Source organism: Fukomys damarensis, unplaced genomic scaffold, assembly GCF_012274545.1.
Source record: "Fukomys damarensis isolate Sample0158 unplaced genomic scaffold, DMR_v1.0_HiC HiC_scaffold_24, whole genome shotgun sequence".
In the NCBI taxonomy this organism is placed as follows: domain Eukaryota; kingdom Metazoa; phylum Chordata; class Mammalia; order Rodentia; family Bathyergidae; genus Fukomys; species Fukomys damarensis.
In genome coordinates this window covers 66,294,842-66,317,742 of record NW_022900936.1, presented here as the reverse complement: position 1 = coordinate 66,317,742, position 22,901 = coordinate 66,294,842, and the positions used below count along the sequence as shown (strand labels likewise).

Genomic DNA, 22,901 nt, shown 5'->3' with positions numbered 1-22,901 from the left:
AAGGAAACAAGAAAGCAACAACTGCTCTGTTCCTCCATTCTCCTCCAGCCTCAGGCCCTCAAGTCATTTTCCTCACTGATGTTCACAGTCTTCAATAATCCTTCCCTGTCCCCCAATACCGAATGAGCACAGCAATCCATTCGTATTATTAACTAGTTCTCCAAAGTCAGCTAAGCTCAAAGAAATGGCTCTAATAATAGAACCTGCCAAAATCTGGCAGAAGAGAAATAGGCCCTAAACTGTAGTAAATGCACAGAAGAGTCCAAAGGGCCACCCGTGCCCGGGAGAATTAAAACTGGCCCCACCTCTCGTGCAGATGTGTTGTTTGTCCACGATGGAGTCACCACGTGAAGCACACGGCGGCACTGCAGATTGCAACCACTGGTTTGGAGAATCGTTCCCACGCTGGCAGTTACCCCTTGTCCAGCTGTGTATAACTCCTTCTGGATCTCTGGCCCAGCTTTTTCCAAGAGGGCCTGAGAAAGGGGCCCTCGGTAGAGTCCAAGATCCGAAGGAATGGAGTTGACAACAACATGAGTCTTAGGAACAAAATCAAAGATCCGTTTCAACTTCTGGAACAAGGCATTCGGCGATGATTAACTACAGGTGAGCGGCCGGGCTTGGTGTAAGGAGGGGGCCATCAAAATGATTAGTTTTGGAGACTGAAGTACTAACCCAGGACAGTGTTATTAAATACTGATTTGAGAAACATTCCAGGACCAAGGAGAGCTGCCCCAAAGTACACATTAAGTGGTGCAGGGTGGCCGAAGGAGTCCAGAGGAAAGCCCCGCGTGGCTGGTGAAGACGCACATGAGACGTGGGGCCTGAGAAACGGGAGACAGCCACCGGGAGCGGCACGGACATACCCACAGTTGGCCGTGAGCCGTGAGCAGATTAGTTTGACCTGATCGACAGCTTCTGCGGCAAAATGGTGCCAACCGGGCCAGCCGTGTTACGGCAGAGTGGCGTTTCAGTCAGCAGCCGTGGGGGCTTTTGCAGATTAATCAGGCTGTGTTAGAGAACCCAGCAGAAGAGAAGATACGTGATGGTCCCCCACGAATCACCGAGAGCAACGCACTGCCACTACCAACACCGACATTACCAACTTCCATTCATGCTCAGGGTCAGGGGGGCAGGAACGGAACCCGTTCCCATCCCTGACTCTTGTTTAGAAGAGCCTTTCATTTGTTTGGCTTGTAAACATAATAAACAAAATCATTTTAATATTTCAAATTAGTACAATGGTTAAGAACCAGAACAAAGTCCAGTCCTACCAATTGCTAGCTATGGGACTTGGGCAAACTACCTAAAGCCTCCAAACCTTATGAGTGAATGAAAACAATAATCCTAGAATCTACTTCATGGCATCAAATGAGAAAAATGCATGGCAAGCACTCAGCACTGAGCCTGGCACAAAGTAATACTCTATGTTAGCTGTGACTCATCATTATTATTTAAGCTTATCGTAAGTCACAGTCTAATTAGTCTTCTAGTTCACTATGTTAAACTAAGAGGGAAAAATATTTTAAAGAAATTAACACCTTGAGCTTGGTGTGGTGGCACACACCTATAATCCCAGCACTAGGGAGGTTGAGGCAAGAGGATCTCTGTGAGTTCAAGACTCAGGTCAGTCTCAACTACACAGTGAGACCCTGTCTCAAAAAAAAAAATTAACACCTTGTACAAAAGAGTAGAAAAACACTTGGCCTGTAAGTAGGATAAAATATTTGCAAATCAGATACCTCATAAAAAACTGGTAGCCAAAATATACACAGAACTCAGTAACAGAGATATTCCCGATTTAAAGGCAGACAAAGGATCTAAATAGACATTTCTTCAAAGAAAATACACAAACATCCAAAAAGAACATGAAAGGATGTTCAAAAGCACACGAAAGGATGTTCAAACGCACATGAAAGGATGTTCAACAGCATTAGTTTTTAGGGAAATGTAAATCAAACCATGGTAAGATACAACTTCACACTCACTGGGATAGCTATCATTTTTTTAAAAAGTTATATAATAGGGCCGGAGATTTAGCTCAGTGGTTCTGCTGTCTGCCTCGAAAGCACAAGGACCTGAGTTCCATCTCTGGTACCAAAAACAAACAAACAAATAAATATAAATAAATAAAAAGTATATAATAGTAATTGTTGGAAAAGATATGGAGAAACTGAAACTCTCAACTCTGTTGACAGGAACATAAAATGGTAAGTTCACCATGGCAAACAGCATCACAGTTGCTTAAAGTCATGGAGTTACCATGTGACCAAAGGCATACATTGAAAAGAACTGAAAACAGGCATTCATACAGAACTTTGTAAACATGTTCAGAGCAACATCACTCATAAAAGTCAAGCAGCAGAGACAAGCCAAACATTTACTGAGTGATACATGAATAAACAATGTATATCCATACAGTGAGCTCAGCTATGAAAAGGAGCAAAGCACGGATACAGTTACAGCAGGAATGAGCCCTGCAAATTTGTTACTCTGTGAAAGAAGGTATAGAAGACCACGAATTGTATGATTCCATTTACAAGAAATTTCCAGAAGAGATGAACCTATACAAAACCGGAAGGTAGATGAGTGGTTGCCTTGGGTTTGGGAGAGGGAGTAGGTGGGTAGATGGAATGGGCAGGGACTGAGAATGGGTGTAAGTTGAACTTCCGGGGAGACAAAGGGTTCCGGATTTAGTCTGTGGTGGCGGCGGCACTGTACACTTTAAATGGATATGTTATGTGAGTTATATCTTAAGAAAGCTCTGTGACCACAAAAAGGAGGGTGGCTGATCATGACTGCTGAACAATTTTCAGTTTTTCTCCAAGTGATTATACTGTAGGAATATGCTGAAACAGTAACAGTATTCAGATTAAAATAGTTTCAGTGTATCACCTTCAGCGCGGCACAGAGGCACACACTTGTAATCCCAGCGTTGGAGATGCTGAAGCAGGACTGCCCAAGTTCAAGGCCAGTCTGGACTATACAGTGAGCTACACAGGGAGACCCTGTGTCACCTTCGACCTTATTACATTTTTCACTGGGATGGATGCTGAGAGAAACTTTGTCTTGTAAAGCAATTTAACAAGTCATTTGACAAGTTTATTAAATCTAGCTCATTTCACTTAATGTCACACAAAGCATATCCAACTGTGTGCTACTTAAAGATAATGAGGACAAGAGACACTCAGTGGACCCAGTGTTGATAATTTAGGAGTTTGATCTTGGTCTTTGAGTAAAGCCTTCAGGCTTGACTAAAATTTTCACTAAGCTGGACATGGTAACACACGTCTGTGATACAGCACTTGGGAGGCTGAGGCAAGAGGACTGCCATGATTCCAGGGCCAGTCTGGGCGACATAGTGAGTCCAAGATCAGCTTGAACATAGCCAGAATCTATATCAAAAATATCAAGCCAAATCAAAGTGGTGGGGGGGGGGAGCTCAGAGCTCTCTGGGGTCAGAGCAGGCATTTTCTCTGCTCTAGGCCTATGTGCCCTTTGGCAACCCCAAAAACTTCAGGGACAGCTCTGAAGCCAACAGAGGGAAGTTGGAGCTAATAAAGCGCTGCGAGACACACCATAGCTGTGCTAGTTGTCACAGTACAGTGAAGTGTGACAACTGCTAGTAAACGGGAGCTGTCCTGTGCCTACCACTGTCCCCCCCAGGACCCCAGCATCCTCCAATAAAGAAATACAGTCTGGCACAGCAGTGGGTGTCCAGATCCTACCTCAGAGGGCTGCTGTTCTGATTCATTACAGCCTGTATTGGAAAGAGCGTTGAATATTTTTTAAAATACGTATCAGCCCCCTAAGCAGCCATCACACACTCACACACCACCGCCTCCAAGAATCAGTCCTACCTGACACCTGGCACCAGGTCCCTCCTCAGGCCCATTCATCCTCACCCTCCCCGCAGAGGACCGGGACACTGGCGATGGGTGCTGACGGCCCACAGACTGGCCCCCGAGCTCTCACCATGCAGCTCCACTGCCAGGATTTTCTTTCTCCCTGGAACCTGAGTGATCTGATCGGAAGTACCCTTTCAGTTCTCATAATCATCAAAGGAAACATGTTTCAAGGCAGGGAAGGAAGATATTAGATTCTCTCCCTGGACGCGCCCCTTCCATCCTTGCTGCCCTTTGGCGCTCAATGAGAGCCACAGACTAAATGGCATGACGGCACCTGGGTGGTGTTCTGAAAAAAGGGACACTCACCGTGGCATCCTGCAAACACTTTTTCACCAACAGGATCTTCAGGCCTCCTGGGGCTGTCAGAAATGCAATTTCCTGAGATGCTGCCACAGGGTTTGCTGCAGGTCCACTGTGCAGGCAAGTTGTATCAGGCTGGGACACTGTACCAGGTGGGGATGATCTCCCCAGCACAGGGCATTTAAATATAGTTTTCACAACTTTAGCAAAGGCCTCAGCTGTCTTCTCCAATGAGTCCACAAGATAAATCTCTTTCAAAGTCCATCCATCCTGCTTATGTTGGAAGTTTTCCTTGATGGACAGAACAATGGACTCCACACACTGCTGTAAGGGAAAGCCAAAGACTCCAGAACTAATAGCAGGAATGGCTATGGACCGACACTTGTGTTTTTCTGCTAAAAGAAGACTATTTTCCACAGCTTTCTTTAACAGGTACACACACCTTGGGGCCTCATGTCCATCCCACCGGGGCCCTACTGCATGGATCACATGCTGGCAAGGTAGCCTCCCTGCCTTCGAGAGGACAGCATTGCCTGGTAGGAGCCGGCTGTCTCTCTTCACTATCTTGTCACAGTCTGCTTGAAGTTCCGGGCCAGCTGCTCTCGAGAGAGCAGCAGCAAGGCCAGCTATATGCTTGAGGTCCTCGTTGGCTGCATTCACCACCGCACTGACTGGAAACTGAGTCAAGTCACCCTGCTGGACCATCAGGAAGATGCCAGGGGCCACCTCTGTCTGGATGAGGTACTTCTGCCCATCAGTTTTGCCTCCTACCTTTTCTTCATTCTCTAGGAGTTCAATGAAACAACCGTATAACTTCCGGACCTCACCTCTGTAAAACCATGCTTTATCCTGGAAGAACTGCCTGGCTCCTGGCTTGTCAATAGGGATGCTTTTAACAAAGACAGACTTCTCGGCTTCCTTGACAAAGTTCATACCTTCTACCACATGGCACTTGGGTCCAATTAGCAAAATGCCCTTTTGTTTGTGCTCTGGATTGAAAACCACCTGCACATCTCCCTTCTTGATTTTTGACCAGAACTGCTTCTTTTCTGCCCTTAAGTAGTCTATAACCAAGGATGGTTTTATTTCAATCAATCTTTCTATTTTCATATTTTTTTCCAAGAAGTCAAAAATCAAGCTATAGATTTCATTTACTTCCTTCACGAGGCCTGCCACAACGATGCCAGCTGGGCTTCCTACAGTGAGATCATTGGTTACCATAATGCATGAGGAAGAATCAGATTTCTTCTGGATATTGCCAATGAAGCTTTTCCATTTGCTGCCTGTAAGAACTTTCTTGTCCTCGACTTCAATGCGTTTATAATTTAAGGCACTGAGCATCTGTTTTTCAGCTTCTACCAACGCTTCAGAGGAACAGCTGGTTAAGAGCACAGTTGTGTCCTTGAGCTCATAAACTGTAAGATTCTTTTGTGCAATAAAAAAAGACTTAGAGAATTCTTTATGGTCTACCTGCTGCAAAAACTGGAAGACCTCGGGAGAGACCTCAATGGCCTTCTCAGTCATGGTGTACACCTTCTCCTGGACTTCACACTTCGCTTTATACACATCTGCCTGGGTTCCTTTAAGGCACAGTTGCTGAGTGTCCGCATCGTAACCGATCTCCATCTCTGGGCACTCTACGCACACACACTGCAGAACGCCACTGTGGTGCAAAAGAAAATGCTTTTCTGAAGAAACAGCCACTTTTTCCTTCAGGCTTTGCTCTTCCCTTTGAATTTTTTGAGTCGTTCTTTCTAGCAGTTCCTTGATTTGAGGACTAACACTTCGAATATCATCTGATTTCCCTGCTAAGGTTACAGTCTCCTTAGATGTATCAAATTCAATCAAAACCGTATCATCCTCTAAGTCATTTTTTACGGTGTTCCAAACTGCCGGAGCCACCTTAAACGAGGAAACTGCATACGCTGACCTGATGTCAGCAAGTGCTGCAGAGGCGTCTTTCTTCCACGTCTTCACTCTCAGTCTTCCTTGACTGACTAACGTGGCCGCAGGTCTGATGGTAACTTTACTGTCCTGCTGGGACCATGTTAGCTCACAGTGATGACGTCTCATTTCATCATCCAGCTCCTTGATCAAGTGGTCCTTTTTCTGAAAGAACTTCCACAAAGGCAGATCCAGTGACTCCTGGAATGGTGCCGGTAGCTTGATCAGAGGCTGTTCCTTACCATACAAGGCTGTGCCCAAAGAGGTGTAGTAGGGGAAGACAGAAAGCGGCATCTTATTGAAGTTGTGTTTCTTGGTCATGACGGTATCTAACACTTTAAGAGCAAAAGAAATAAAAAATAAAATCAAGGTGATTGCGATGTTGTATGTTTCAAATAAAAACAAAACTCTCGTTCTGCAGGAAAATAAATCCCAATGTTTGTAGAACTCTGACGTCATATCATTAAAAGGTACCTCTACTTCCAAAGTGCTCAAATAGAGTTTGACACATATGACCAATGCACAGGTAGCCTCTATTTCATGCAATTATTACTTTACAGCCAAGTTGAAATTCTATTACACTCTATTTTCTGTTTTTCTAATAGCATGAATATATCACCACTACACTAAGAAATAGATATGAGTTTGGTCACAGGCATGGAAATGATATTTGCCACAGTGTAAAGAATATTTTGGTGTTCAAAGTGAAGCTCATCTGAGTAGCATGCTGCTTTTTTCCTCCTTCTACCATCCCACAATGTTAGCCTCAAAAGTTGACTTAAACTCCATAAATATTTTAACAAGGAGGAGGATTACTGTAATTGCTTACCATAGATCAGACACCACTGTAAGTACTTCAGATAGATTGAACTCATTTAATATTCACAACCACCCTTTGAGGTAGAGAGGCTATGATTATGATCCCTTTTGATAAAATTGAGGCTGGGGAACCTGAATTTGGTTCCATATCTGAGCTCAGATTTAGCATCTGTCAGCTCCAAAGCTTATACTCTTGCCCCTTTACCAAAACAAAACCAGCCTCAAAGTCCTCTGGGAGCCCAGCTCCATACACTACATCTCTCTGTCCCTGCTACAATCTCCTTCCTGCAACATATACTGAGACAGCTGTGTGTGTGTGTGTGTGTGTGTGGCTCTTCTCCTATAAGCCCCTCATCATTTTTTGCTGTTAAGCAGGTACAAGGGACATCATCAGGAAGGGAACCAGAATGAGAACCATTAACAATTTGGATCAATACAGTATCCTTGATGAAAAAGATGCTGAGGATAACTGCATTGTGTATGCTTGGTTCCTAGGGCTGGGGTCAGGCATGATGTAAAGAATGTGGTCTTCAGAGGCCCAAAGAATAGACCCAGCTTCTCTCCATCGTTCTCAGAGGCTTGGCAGCTGGGCAGTACCAGTGACCACTAGCAGGTTTTGAGCACCACCATGTGCCAAGCACTTTGCATATATTACCTCACAATATTCTCTTAAGGTCACTAGAAATGTCAGACCTATTTTATAAATGAGAAAACAGAGGGTTTGGTGGGTTAAAGTAACTTATCCAAGATCACAAAGCTAGTAAGCACCAAAACCAGGATTTGAACATTTGTCTGAGCTAAGAACTACCAAAGATGTCAGCTTCAGTGCCCTAAAGTCACTGCGTAAAGAACACACGCTGAATGATGAGCCTGGCAGGTAAAAGAGGAAGCAGGAGCACTTTTTAGGACCCGTGTGTGTTTTGGCTGAAACTTGTTGAAATGTATGCGAATGTTTGAAATACAGATCATCTCTTTCTAAATACAGTATTTCAAAGGTTCGGAAAACGATAAGATTTTCAGTCCATCGTAGGTGGAGACTCATGAGAGAATCTCCCTTATGTTTCAAAGACTTGATGTTGTTCTCCGAAGTCTGAATCGCCCGCCCTCATTAAGCGTCATATTCCAGAAGGACAAATGATGAACCCCATTTCCCATATATGAATAAGCAAGTAAAACACATCAGAATTCAACCAGCTGCCAGGATCTGCTGAAAAAGGGCTAGATTACGCCAGGTGTGGTAGGCTAAGAAATACTACCTTTTCTGTCACAAAATTCAACCAGAGCTGAACTTTCTTCCGGAAAACATTCAACACGAGCTACTTTTCCCCCTCCATGGTAAGGATTTTCAAAGAAAAGTTGTAACTGGTAGTCATCAACACCAGGGGGCAGGTTTTCCACCCGGATCGTTTTTGTCTCTTCCAGAAGTCTTGGAGATAGGTTAAATTTTTTAATCAAATTGTGTCTGGCACAATCATAAACAAATTTCACAGTGTCTACAAAAGAAAAGAACATTAAAATTATGTGGGGTGTGTGTTTTGTGCATGTGTGCATGTGCACATTAGGCAAGCACTCTACCACCAAGCTACACTCCCTGCCTTCTTGTCCAATTTTGTTTTATCTTGGTCTTACTCATCCTCAGGACTCAGCCCAACTATCTTTTTCAAATGAACCAGTATTGCCGGTGGGCCCAGGTTTTGCCAAGCACTGTGCTAGTCGTACATACAGAGAAGAAGACATATCCTTGTCAGCTGCATCAGGCAGGCAGGAGATCTGGAAAGCAAATGAACTACATATTGTGGGATCAAATGAGGACGGACTAATACTGAGAATCAGCCTTGGATTCCTGGAGTGAGCTCTCTGATCTGGGTTTTGAAGAATGAAGAAGGACTTACAGATAGAAAGGAAAAGACACACGGCAGGCAGAGGGAACAGCAGCAGCTCAGTGTATTTTTGGACCTGCTGGACTGGTACTGCTGGAGTACAGCCTTCACAGGAGCAAGATGAAGCCACTCTGACTGGGTTCCCTTTCTCCCCTTTCCCACAGCGTGTTGCTCACAGCTGAGAGAAACAGCTTCTCTCCTTTCCCCCTCACTATTCATTACATACAGGCTTGCGTTCTCAAGAACAGGAACTACAATTAATTCATGTCTGTGCCCACAACACCAAGACTAGTGCCTGACACATACAGTAGGGGATACTACAGTTTGGATCTGCATGTGTCCCAGAGGCCCATGTGTTATAGGCTTGGTCCCCAGCTTGGCGTTATTGGGAGGAGGCAGAACCTTTAAGAGGTGAGGCCTAACAGAAAGTTCCAGCCATTGGGTAGGGAGGAAGGGGATAGTGGGAACCTGACCCCTCCTCTCCTCCTCTCTCTTTTGGCCAAGAGGTGTACAGTTTTGCCATGTGCTGCCACCAAGGTGTCCTGCTTAGCCACAGGCCCAAAAGCAACAGAGTCAATCCACCATGGACTTAGCCCTCCAAAACTGTGAGCCAAAATAATCCTTTTCTTTTGATATGTTGCTTATCTCAGGTATTTGTTACAGTAATAGAAAGCTAATTAACACATTAGGTGTTCAAGCTTCTTAACCAATGAACAAAAAGCAAGTCCATTTAGATTACCCTCATAAGAAATAATAATAATAAATTTGCCAGGTATGGTAGAGTGTACCTGTCATCTCAGCACTTGGGAGGCTGACACAGGAGAGTCACAAGCTTGAGGCCAGCCTGGGCTACACAGTGAGTTCAAGGCCATCCTTAGCAAGACCTTCACTCAAAAAACTAAAATAATAATAATAATAATAATAATAATAAACTTGAAATCAGGAGCAATTCTATTAAATCATTAGCATCTCTCTGGTACTATGCTAAACATCTCATTTAATCTTCATAGAAACTTTAGTAAGTATTATTATTCTCATTTTATTTTATTTTGATGGTGGGAATCAAACCAGGGCCTCTTACATGGTAGGCAACTGCTCTGCTATGGAGGTACCTCCCCAGCCTTATCCCTATTTTACAGATAAAGAAAGTGAGTTGCTCAGAGGATGTACCTTGGCCAGCCTTGTATAGCTAGTTAAGTGGCAGAGCTAGAATTCTGGCTCCATGATCACTGTTCTTAATTGACCATCCCACAGCCACAACCAGGGACTAGTGAGGACTCAGAACTGGGAAGTTTCCTTGTTTTAGGTGGGGGTAGTTCCTCTCTTGACAGTGACCTTCAAAACAGCCATGTACTGTATCATACACACTTTCTCACGCCTGCCTATGAAAGTGGCCGTCTGCAGAAGTAGGCTGCCTCAGTTCAAGTCCAGGTCTTACACTTATTAGAACTTTGGTGCCTCTCTCAATTCCACATGTATACTGGGGTTAACAAGAGTAATCTCATAAGGCTGTTGAAGGAAGAAATAGTTTAATACATGTAAAAAGCTTAACATAGTAACCGACTCATCATAGGCACTGTGAGTGCTTATTATTATCACCATCGTCATCATCTTCCAGTAAATCCAATTGGAAACATCAACATTTACTTCTCCCAGTGATATAATACGTGAAAATGCTGACTCCAAATAAAAACTTTTGGTTTCTATTTGAATCCCTCTCTCTCTTCCTCTCCCCCCACCTCTCTCTCTCACATACACACACACAAACTCATACCAGAATTTATTTTCAAAACTTACTTGCTTCCACTTAAAAAAAAAAAAAAGAAGAAGAAAGAAAAGCATCTATTTTAACCTGGAGGCCTTTTACTGCTGCCACCAAAACACCAGACTTACACAAATGTTTCACTAACAGGTATCGCAAATCCCAAGGTGTGGTGCAAGAAGTCAGGCAGAGGCAACATCACATGAGCTTACCTGTATGTTTTTTAAAGGTAACCACAGCAACTCTGAAATCCTGTATCACTTCCACCTGAAAGTCATCACTGGTCAGGCCACTTACATTCTCCACTAACAAAGTCAACATCATGTCAGTCACGTTTGCCTTGAGATTTTCAAATGCCACCAAACTGGAAACATTTTCACTTTCTTTTGTGAGATCTTCCATCTTTTCTGATCTAGTATTGAGAGACAGCTCTGTGTCTGGTTCTTCTGACACAACTGATGTTAGGGGGACAAAAAAAGAGATACAAAATGTTCTTTATCTACCATGGTCTTAGCAATGTAAATAATCATGAGGCATGGCCTTGCCTCTCCAAACATCTTGGCTAACTCAACTAAAAACAGACCTTGGCAGCTTTTCTTTTTCTTCCTTTAATTAAAAATTAAATGTAATATTCCGTTGTCCATTATTATTATTTTCAGTTCAGTTCTATCACATCCTTTTCTGCCTTGTCTGTCTGAGAGCCCTATCGTATTCTTTATGGCACTTGACATATATTTGTATCATAGCACTACATTAAAATTATTAAACGAAGCTTCTCAAAAGTAAGGCACAGGTCCATGTACCCTTGTATTGCTGGCACGTGGTATACAGTTGAAACTCAGTTACTGCTTGGCTCTCTGGAGGAAAGCAAGAATAACTAATGATACAAACACACTCATGCTAAATGAAAACCAGTTTAAGAATTAAACAGCAACATAGCATTAAAGGAGATAGGTGCGAATGAACAGAATGAGTAGTAGGCTAGGCAGGAGGCTATGTGTGTTCAATCTCTGACTGCCACTCTTTAGCCACGTGACCTTGGACAAGTCCCTTAATTATAACATGAAAACACAGGCCTATGTAAACTAAAGAGATGAGTCATTCCAGCAACATAGTTTTACAACCCTGTGACTATCAGCGGTTTCATCTTGGAAGAAGTGTGGTGGACTGGCAAATAAAGAGCATCCAGGAGCAATGCAGGAGTTCAAGAAATAAATAAAGGGAGGGGCTGGTAAGGAAAGGCTTCTGAGAGAAGGAAAAGGTACAGGTATTGAAAAGTACACAGACTTAGAAGACAAGTGGGATGAAAGGCAGGTTAGATCCAGGAAAAGCAGGTGAGATCCAGAATGTGGTCTGGCCTTTGTCTTGCAGTCGATGATGAGTTATGGGCAGTTTCGGTGGAAAGGACCGCAGGATATTTACAAAGACTTCAGTGGACTGCTCAGATCAAGTAGAAAGTCATCGGAAACAGGCAGACCACCCATGCTGGATTTGTGAGGTAATAATGGGGGCCTGCGGTGGGAAAAAGTGATACGGAGACTCTTAACAACCTAATAGGTCTGTGTGTCTACCAGGTGGGAAAGATTAATTAAAGAGAGATGCCTGAAGTTTCCAGAAGGCAAGGGGTAAAAGGGTTGTTTAGCTTTCACTCTAAAATAAGGAACAAGACAAGGATGCTTGCAATCACCGCGCCTATTCAATATAGTTTTGGAAATATTAGCTGGAGCAATTAGACCAGAAAAAAGAAGAATAGGAAGAAGTGAAATTATCATCATTTGCTGCTGACATGATACTCTAGAAGATCCCCAAAACTCTACCAAAAGATGCCTAGATTTAATAACTAAATTCAGTAGCACATCAGGACTCAAAATCAATAGCATGCTTGTATACAAATAACAAACTCACTGAGAGAGAAATTAGAGAAACAACATCTTTCACAATAGCATCACCCAAAAAATGAAATACCACAACACAACAAAAAAAGACACTTGAGCTGGGTGTGTGGCGCACACCTAACCCTAGCACTCGGTAGGCTGAGACAAGAGGATCACTGTGAGTTCAAGACCAGCCTGGGCTACATAGTGAGTTCCAGGGCAGTCTCAACTACATAGTGAGACCCTGTCTCAAAACAAACAAACAAACAAAAAAACAAAAAGAAAGAAGAAATACCTAGGAATTAATCTGAGGAAGAAAGCAAACGACCTGTACATTGAACACTACAGTACTCTGAAAAAGGAAATTGTGATACAAGAAATGGAAAGATATCCCCTTTCCTAGTTAGCCAGAACCAATATAATGAAGATGGCAATAGGTCCAAAACTGCTATACAGATTTAATGCAATCCCAACCAAAATGTACAATAGATATTGGGAAATAGGAAGAAAATGTTCAAATGGAAATGAGAACAAGGGAGGGGAATGGGAAAAGGGAGTAAAGGAAAAGGAAAAAGGAGAAAAAATTGGGAAAATGGAAACAAAGCTTTTGTAAATTAGGGGAGAAAAAAGGGTTGAAGGGAGGGAGGGGAGTAGAGAAAAAAAGAATGAAGATATATCACGTATAGTTACAAATTCCCTATGAAGAATATAATCATTATGTATATCAAAAGTCTACCGATAAAATTAATTTAAAAATAAATTTTACATCCAGTAATACACAGTAGTAAAGTGTAAATACAGAAACAGCTACTTGGCTGTCTAAAACTGGCTTGAGAGTACAGAACCTAAGACATCTCCCAAGAAAATAATAAGGGCCAGGAATTTATTTAGTTCAGTGGTTCCAGTGCCTGCCTCATAAGTGCAAGGGCCTGAGTTCAATCCCCAGTACCAAAAGAAAAAAAAAATGAACCTGTCAAGAAAATAATAAGGATTTAAGGGATCGTGATGTTAAACATTTAGAGCTTATGAGCCAATTCCACATCTGAAAGATGAAAAGCAGGAATTAATCTAAAGACACAAAAAGATTCCTATCTCATAAGAATCTTAAGCTTCTTAAGAAAAGATGCTTATTGGATTCTACAGTGTAATAGTACATCCATACTAGGTGAAAATAATCTGTATGTTACTTATCACCAACTAGTTATTTTTCCAGGTGATGGAAGCTCTCATTCTAGCACCATTTTGAAAAAGAGAATGTTGCAGGAAACTACACATGTTCACAACCAGTTTAATTTAATTTTATTTATTGGGGGGGTACTGGGGATCAAACTTGGGTCCTTGTGCTTGAGGCAGGTGGTGGCACCACTGAGCTAAATCCCTGGCCCAACCAGTTTAATTTTAGAGGATGATTTTTTTAGAATCTCTTTTCCCTAAGACATGGGTACACGTATCACTGTCTCGCTAGGCTCACTCAGCACAGTTCCTCATTTCCTCCCCTTTACAACAACAACTTTAATCATAAAAAGAAGTTGCTGCTTCTTTTTTTCTTTTTTTGTACCAGGAAGCAAACCCTGGACCTTGCGCTTGCAAGGCAGGTGGCGGAACCACTAAGCTAAATCCCTGGCCCCACAAGCTGTTTCTTGGGTCAGGTGGCACCACAGACCAATGCTCAATAGTTCATTAAGCAGCAGAGTCGATGACAGCTACGTGGCTGCTGGCTTTTTCCTACAGCAGGTGGGATCAGAAGAGCTGCTGCCTTGGAGGAGGGGGCATGTTCCCATGTCCTGCACCACCCTGAGAAGCTGTTGCCCACAGAGGAGTCATACCTCCCGAGGTGGCTAGAGGTCACACCCTGTGCATCCAGTGCTCACGAGTGGTGCTAACTGACTTCACTGTGCATGGCATCCACAGAGATGCCATGCCTGTCCTTGCTTCTCTTGGCCACCTGGGCACACACAGACTAAAATTCAGTTCATTGCCACTTCCCAGGCACTGTTTCTTTGCCCTCCCCTCAACTGTAAGACATTTCCCAGTTTCCAGAGAAAGCTGTTCTCATCCTTCTGACCTAGCCCTTGAGAGGTCAAGGAGCTCCCCCAATGGCGGCTTGTTCTGCACAGCTGGTTCCAAGTATGAAGATCATACTTCGCAAGGCTGTTCCCAGCTGAGCAAACTCTGCACTATGTAAGTCAAAAAGAGAGGACAGGACCCCAAGTGTCTTTCTTTAATTAATTAAGTTTAATGGTATTAAGTGTCTTATTTAATAAAAAGAAAACTCTTTGGTGAAGGTCAGAGTCATTTCAACTGACATTTTACCTGGTTCATTGACATTTTCTCCCGTCTTGGATTCCTGAAACCCAGACAAGAAAGTAACATTAATATATTGTTAATCATTTCTTTACATTGAGCAAATGACCCTGGGATCACCCTGGAGACACAGAGCAAATAGAAACCATAATGAAAAGCCCCAGTAATGGGGCTCCTGCACGAATCTGGGGCCACATGTCATAATATATCCACTTGCTAGTCACATCCATCATTGGTGAAAATAAGGGACAAGTAACAGAAATTCCAATTTAAACCAAGTGGGATTTATTTATTTATTTGTGGTACTAGGGATTGAACTCAGGAACTTGTGCTTGTGAGGCAGGCGCAAATCCCCAGCCCTATTTTCATTTTTTGACACAGGATCTCCTTAAGTAGTCTAAACTGGCCTTGAACTCACAATCCTCCCATCTCAACCTTCCAAGGACTAGGATTACAAACATGGGCCAGTGCACCCAGCTTGCACCAACTGTCTGGGGTACAGGGTAAGACTGAGCTTAGCTCATGATATTTTTCTCATTTAACATTTACTGTTTACAAGCAGAATGGTTTCATGACTTCAGAGAAGTCATTTCATTTAATCCCACAATAATCTATCTTACAATTAAGAAAAGAGTTCCCCGGAGTAGGAATCACTTTCCCCTTAAGATAATGTAAAAAGAAAAAAAAAATCAGTACGTTTCAGGTTCTAAAGAAGCCAAGACCAACAGAACCCAAATTTTATATCCTAAATCAGTGATGGCAAAACTTGTAGAGCTTTTAATGATGCAAACCCCACAGTGGTGTACATGTCACGGGTTCGCCACCACTGTCCCAAACCAACACCGCTGTGAGTCCCATACCTTGCCTTTTCCAAGCATCTCAGATCAAGCAAAAGTGCCACCTCCTTCATTGCTCAATGCTGCCTCATCACTGCCCTCTCACCCTGCATTCGTGTGGCCTGCTTTCTCACGCTCCGTTAATTTATACTTCTCATTCCACTCTTCCCTTCGCTGAGATTCCCATCCCACCCTGGATCCCAGTGGCCCCTCAGGTCTACTTACATTTGCTAGAATTTTCTCCTTAGAGACTGGGGCTTCGTCTGGAGCAGTGGGCAGCTGGACAGTTAACTGGAATGTCCCTTTACCTGGCAAAACTAACTCATGATTTGTTTTTTGCAGAACTTTCTGCCGAACTGAAATGTCAAAAAAAAAAAAAGCAGTCAAATGAGTATTCTGTGATTTCTATGGGCTTCCTCCCCTTTAAGCCAGGCTCAGCTAGTTTCTGGGCCAATGTCTCTCTAAGGACACTGAGATCTGCCTATGTACAGAAGAGAGACTGACGGTTTCCTAAAGGAGCCTGAGCCTTCAATTGACCGATGTGATTTACAACCAGCCCTCTAGAATGAATTGAATGGATAGGCCAAGGGTCCTCTGTATTTTTAAAGTAAATAATGCTAGTGTTTGGACATGGGAGTGTCCCCCAGGGGCCCAGCACTAAAATATTAGTTGCCAACCTCTGAGCCAATGGGAAGTGGTGGAACCTTTAAGAGGTGGAGCCTGGTGGGAGGCAGTTATGTCACAGGTGCCAGCCCTTGAAGGGGAAAGGAGGCCCCATCCCCTTCCTTCTCCTCCCTTTTCTCCTTCCTACCAGGAGATGAGGGCTTCCTCCTTCAGCTACTCCCACCATCATATGCTGCCTTGCCATGGACCCAGAAGCAACAGGGCAACTGATCCAGGAACAAACCCACCAAAATTGTTGAGCCAAACTAAACTTTTCTTTGTTGAAAGTTGCTTATCTCAAATATTTTGTCACAGTTATGGTAAATTGACTAACAAATGCTAAGTTGACTAACAAACACATTTAGCATTTTCCTTCATAAGCCTTGCCACAAAACCCTCAGGATTCTCCAAGAGTTGGTTCTTCAAAAGAATAAAAATTGACAAACCCTTCACCAACCTTATGAAAAAAAAAAAAAACAGGAAAAAAAGAAAAGGCCCAAATCCATGCAATTAGGAATGAAAAGGGTGAAATTACAACAGACCCAGAAGAAATCCAGAGGATCATCAATATCTACTTCAAGAACCAACAGCCAATAAAATGGAAAATACAGAAGAAATGGACAGATTCCTAGATTCATGTGAATTACCAAAGTTGAATGAAGATGACCTAAAAATTCTAAACAAACAAACAAAACCCCCAATATCAACCAATGAATTTGAAAGTATAATTAAAAACTTACCAACTAAGAAAAGCCCAGGCCCTGATGGCTTCACTGCTGAATTCTACAAGACCTTTAGAGAGGAACAATTGCCACTACTGTTAAACTCTTCAATGAAACTGAAAGGGAAGCAACACTCCCAAATTCATTCCTGGAAGCAAGCATCACCTTGATCCCAAAGCAGACAAAGACCCAACCAAAAAAGAGAACTATAGGCCAATCTGACTAATGAACATACATACAGAAATTCTTAATAAGATACTGGCAAATAGAATGCAGAAGGTCATACACCCTGACCAAGTAGGATTCATCCCAGGGATTCAGGCATGGTTCAACATAGGCAAATCAATAAATGTAATACAGTATATTAATAGAGCCAAGGACAAAAGCCATATGGTCATCTCAATAGATACAGAAAAAGCATTCGACAAAATCCAATACACATTCATAATAAAAAAAAACCTACAGAAAATTGGAATAGATGGTCTTTATCTCAACCTCATAAACACCATCTATGAAAACCAACAGCCAACATCATACTAACTGTTCAAAAACTGAAATTCTTCATACTGAAACCAGGAACAAGATAAGGATGTCCACTATCACCACTCCTGTTCAATATAGTTTTGGAAACATTAGCCACAGCAATTACACAAGAGAAAGAAATAAAAGGAGTAAAGATAGGAAAGGAAGAAGTTGAATTGTCCTTATTTACAGATAACATGATACTCCATATAGAAAACCCAAGAACTCCACAAAAAAGTCTTCTAGACTTAATAACCAAATTCATTAAAGTAGCTGGATAACAAGGTTAACACAGAAAAATCAATAGCTTTTCTGTGCATGAAAAACAGATTCACTGAGAGAAAAATGGGGTGAACAATTCCTTTTACGATAGCATCCAAAAAATTGAAATACCTAGGAATCAACCTAACAAAAGAAATCAAAGATCTCTATTCCAAAAACTATTTCACTGAAAAAAGAGACTGAAGAATATACCAAAAAATGGAAAGAAATCCCTTGCTCCTGGGTAGGAAGAATCAACATAGTGAAAATGGCCATACTTCCAAAACTGCTATACAGATTCGTTGCAATCCCAATAGAAATTCCAGCAACATACTTCACAGACCTTGAGAAAATCCAAAAATTAATTTGGGACAAGAAGAGACCTAGAACAGCAAAAGCAATTCTAGGCAATAAAGACAAGGTAGGGGATATCACAATTCCCAACTTGAAACTATACTACACAGCTACTGTGATAAAAACAGCATGGTACTGGCAAAGAAACAGACCTGAAGGGCCAGTGGAACAGATTAGAACATACAGAAACAACTTCAAACACTCCCAGCCACCTCATTTTCAACAAAGGAACCAAACAACCTCACTGGAGGAAAGAGGCTTCTTTAATAAATGGTGCTGGAAAAACTGGACTTCAACTTGCCAAAGATTAAAACTAGACCTATATCTCTCACCATGCACTAAACTAAAATTGAAATGGATTCAAGATCTAAATATTAAAACAATCACTAAATCATCTGGAAGAGAAGTTAGGTAGTGCTCTTAAAGACATTGGTGTAGGAAAAGACTTTATGAACAAAACCTCAGTTGCACATCAACTAGCACAAACAATCAATAAGTGGGATGTCTTCTTTTTTAAAAAACCTCTGCACAGCAAGAGAAACCACCAACAGTGTGAAGAGACAACCTACAATGTGGAAAAGATTTTTCACCAGCTGCTCCTCAGACAAAGGTCTACTCTCTAGAATATATAAAGAACTTTAAAAATCAGACCTCTCAAATTTAAAGACCCAATCAAAAAAAGGGGAACTGAAATGAACAGACATTTCTCAGACAAAGAGGTAGAAATAGCAAATAAACATATGAAATATGTTCAACACCTGGTCATTAAGAGATGCAAATGAAAACAGTACTGAGATTCTACCTCACCCCAGAAAGAATGGCTGCTATCATGAAATCAACCAATAACTAATGCTGCCAGGGCTGTGGGGAAAGAGGAACCCTGCTCCACTGCGGGTGGGAGTGTAGACTGCTGCAACCACTGTGGAAGTCAGTATGGAGATACCTCAAAGAACTAGGATTAGAAGTTCCATTTGACCCACCTATTCCCCTGCTGGGTATCTTCACCAAAGAATTAAAAGAATTGTACCACAGCAATATATGTGCACCCAGTTCATAGCTAAAATTTGGAAGCAACCCAACTGCCCGTCAACTGGGGACTGGATAAAGAAAATGTGGGTTTTTAAAAAAATATATAATGGAGTACTACCCAGCCATAAAAATGAGAAATCAGAGACATTTATAGCTAAATGGATGCACAATGAGGCCATAGGCTTCAGTGAAATAAATAGGACACACATGTAAATACTGAATAGTTTCTCTAGTTTGAGAAACTGAAAGCATAAATAAGGACTAAAAGGTATAATACATAATGTGAAATAGGAAGAAAAGGGACAAAGGGGAAGGGGAAATATGAGGGGTAGGGGAAAGGAAAGAAAGGAATAGAATATGAGAAAATGGAAGCAAAGTCTTTGTAGATGGGGAGGAAGGGAGGGGTTGAAAGGAGGGCAGGGTGACAGGAAAAAAATAAGAACCAAGGCTGATTATGTAAAGGTACAAATTTCCAACAATGAACGTCATTATATTGTATACGTTAAATGTACCAATAAAATTAATTTTAAAAGAAAAAGGAAAACTGTTTTAAAAAACCTCAACCTTCTTAGTTATTAATAAAGTTAATGGAGATTGTTTTGTACCAGTTCAAATTAAATTGAAAAAAATTATAAAGAACTTAATACAATAACGGTCAGGTGGTAATATTCTTCACGGATGTAAAGTAATTAAAGCAGCCCTCATGCAGAGCCAGGGCGGGCTGGGTACTGGGGCATACATACCGTGATGAAAGCCACATTTTCAGAAAGAAAAACCAGTGTATCTCAGATCTCAGAGAAAAGGAAGGAGTGAGGTAAGGGAGGAGGCGTGGTCAGATAGCGTGCAGAGGTCCAGGTGAAGGTGATGCTTGCCAGTACCTGAGAATTAGTGGCTGCACCTGTGGCAACAATGGTATTGGGTATCATTGTGCTCTGGTATGGCCGGGTGACAATGTCAGAGTGTCTCAAAGTGAGGGATGATCACTTTCCAACCTGGTCTAGCCGGGATCTCACCAGGATACCTACTCAGAAGCAGGCCTCAGGAACAGTCTGGGAAGGAATGACAGGCGCTAACTTCATCCTTTAAGGACAGGGCGGGGACAGGGCGGATATTTCTGCATGGACTCCTAAGGGTCTATGCTGAGCTGGACTGAGACCTGAGGACTGGCTGGGAACGCTGCAGCTCACAAACAAGCTGTTTTTTTATAAGCCACAATGTGGGCACATGTACCTTTGGGTTGCATTCATTTGATTATTTCTGGGACTTGGTATTACGGTTTAGATCTAAAATAGCCTCCCAAATTCTCGTGTGTGTGGAAGGTGACTGGATCGTTAGGACACTATACTCATTAATTTATTAATTCATTGATGAACCCACGGCAAAATGTGCTGTCAGTAGGTGGGGCCTGGTGGGAAGAGGTGGGTCACTAGGGCTGTGACCTGGAGAACAGATCTCCTTCTCCTGCTCCTCTCTTCTCCTTCTGCTCCCTGGCTGCCCCGTACTGAGCACCCTCCCCTCCACCAGGCCCCTTTGCCATCTGTTTCTGCCTTGGAGCAAGCTGATCATAGACTGAAACCATGAGCCAAAATAAGCCTCTCTTTTAAATGGAGTTTGGGTATTTTGTCCACTGACAGAAAAGTGGCTGAGACTCTTTGACAAAGTCCTTTCCAGGCCTCTAAAGGTGCCAGGCTTTTCTCTAATTGTATGCATTATGTATAGGCACAAGTATTTCAGGAGAACAAAGGTAATAATACCATTGCATGAGCCCCACCTAGCAAGGAGGTGAAGCTGGGAGGGCAAAGAACAGAAACTCTGATGTCCAATTTCCCTTGCCTACAGTTTCCATCCTGCACCAACATCAGATCATCTGTTTAATTTTATTTAAGTAAATGGATTTCCTCACCCCAAGCTGTCTGACAATAAGCAGGAGCCAAATTATGACCAGAAAGGATGACAAAACGTATACATCTGAAATAGGGTTTAAAATGTTAAGTCAGGGGGCTGAAGGTGTAGCTCAGTGCGAGACCACTTGCCCAACATGTGTGAGGCCCTGGATTCCATCCCCAGCACAGAGAAAAAGAAGAGGAGGAGGAGGAGGAGGAGGATGAAAGGAGGAACAGCAGTTGGAAGAATAATCAGTTTTTCAGAAATCCAGTACACACTACAAAAGCCAAGTATCACTTGCTGTTCATTCCTATTTGCTAAAGCCAGTTTCTACAGAGGAGAGCTGGTATGCTCATTACTAAATAAAGTCATGTTACACTGTGGGCCTGCACCTGTTAACAGGCCACTTCTGGGCACGGCATGAAGGGTGGAGGGCAAGAGTGCACTCTCTTTTCAGGGAAGCGATGCCCAATGCCCGGGTAGGACTGCCAGGATAGGCTATTCATCGTCAGCAGATTCTTCATGACTTGACGGTGAGAAAGTGGTTCACAAGAAGGAAATTGAAACTGAAAGGGGATTTTCTACCCCCTAAGAACTTTGACCATAAACAGTATCATAGGAACTTTGACCATAAACAGTATCATAGGTTTCGAATGCTGAGGAGTAAGAGAAAAAGGGCTACTGGAACAGGACGAGGTGGAGGAAGAGGGGTAGTGGGCTGGCAGCTGTGAAGGAAGAAAGCCTAAAAAGGAAGGCCGCAACCATTTGAAGGCTATAATTGAGTTCTTTTATCATCACACAACTACATTTTGTATTGTCTGTACTTATGCTGGTGCTATTTTGTATAATTATTTCTATTTTTGTTCATTTGGTGTTATTAACAGACCACAGAGATTCTCCAAGTTCAGGTACTGGGGTCACCTGAGGGACTGGTTCCCACCCACACTCACTGTGGCAATCCCTCTAACAGAGCTGCCTGGGTCCCTAGCTAACCTGCCCTCCAGGGGATTCACACAAGGTGGTCTGGGCCCACAATCTGAGCATCATTCCGAAGGCTGGCAGGATCCTAAGAAAGGAATCCCTAAGGGCAGCTAGGATCCTGGTATTGACCGTCAGAATCGGGATCAGGCCAGTGACAGTCTGGGCAATGACTTAGCTACCCAGCCAGCCTCTGTACATTCCGTGACGAGGGGCATCCTTGGATGACACTGTCCTTGGTTTTCCAGAAACAAGGGGTCTCTTGTCCTCTTCCATCCTCCCTCCCTTCACTCGTACCTGTGTGCCCTTCTCTTTCTGCGCCATACTCCCTGGTTGGGCCTCTGCTGAGCCACTCCAGTCATCCCAGCTGCATAGCCTCCTAAGCCTCCCTGCCTCTGCTCTGGCTCCAAAGCGTCTCCACGCCCAGTGACCACCAGCAAGGTGGATCGGTTTGTCCGCATCCTGAGGGATCAGACCCTGTGCTCGCAGTGAGGACGCAATCTGTACGCCCGTCTCCCTTCCCAAGTAGGAGCAGAGCTGGGAAGACAGGGAGAGCTCGGCCATTCAGGCAATTCTCCCAGCCAGCATCACCTCAGATGCGCTGCCAGTTACGGGCCACCCAGAGAGGGACAGAGGCAGCAGCAGGCCTGCACTGGGGCGCTGTGTTGTTGTTGTGGGGCCCGGCCTTCCCCGCCAAGCGCACGGTACTGCGAAGACGGAGATGCCGGTGACTTTGGCGGCACCACCGCTCCCCTCTAAGCGACCCAGGTCACCGTCTAGAAGAAGCACAGTGAGTCTCCGAGACCCGTGAGGACTTACTGGGAGTCCTCGTTTTTTCTTAGTGCCCCCTCCACCCGCCCC

General features: G+C 43.1%; 1 protein-coding gene across 1 annotated transcript in view; it reads right to left on the bottom strand.

Moving 5' to 3' along the window:
• Positions 1 to 22,901, bottom strand: part of Parp14 (poly(ADP-ribose) polymerase family member 14) — a 43,280-nt gene that overhangs the window by 19,972 nt on the left and 407 nt on the right. Inside the window, exons 2-7 of the mRNA XM_010617983.2 lie at positions 15,853 to 15,983; positions 14,801 to 14,834; positions 10,826 to 11,068; positions 8,228 to 8,464; positions 4,215 to 6,487; positions 306 to 539 (exon numbers count right to left, since the gene is read on the bottom strand). Of these exons, the coding sequence (XP_010616285.1) occupies positions 306 to 539; positions 4,215 to 6,487; positions 8,228 to 8,464; positions 10,826 to 11,068; positions 14,801 to 14,834; positions 15,853 to 15,983 (3,152 nt within the window). The remainder of the gene's footprint in view (positions 1 to 305; positions 540 to 4,214; positions 6,488 to 8,227; positions 8,465 to 10,825; positions 11,069 to 14,800; positions 14,835 to 15,852; positions 15,984 to 22,901) is intronic.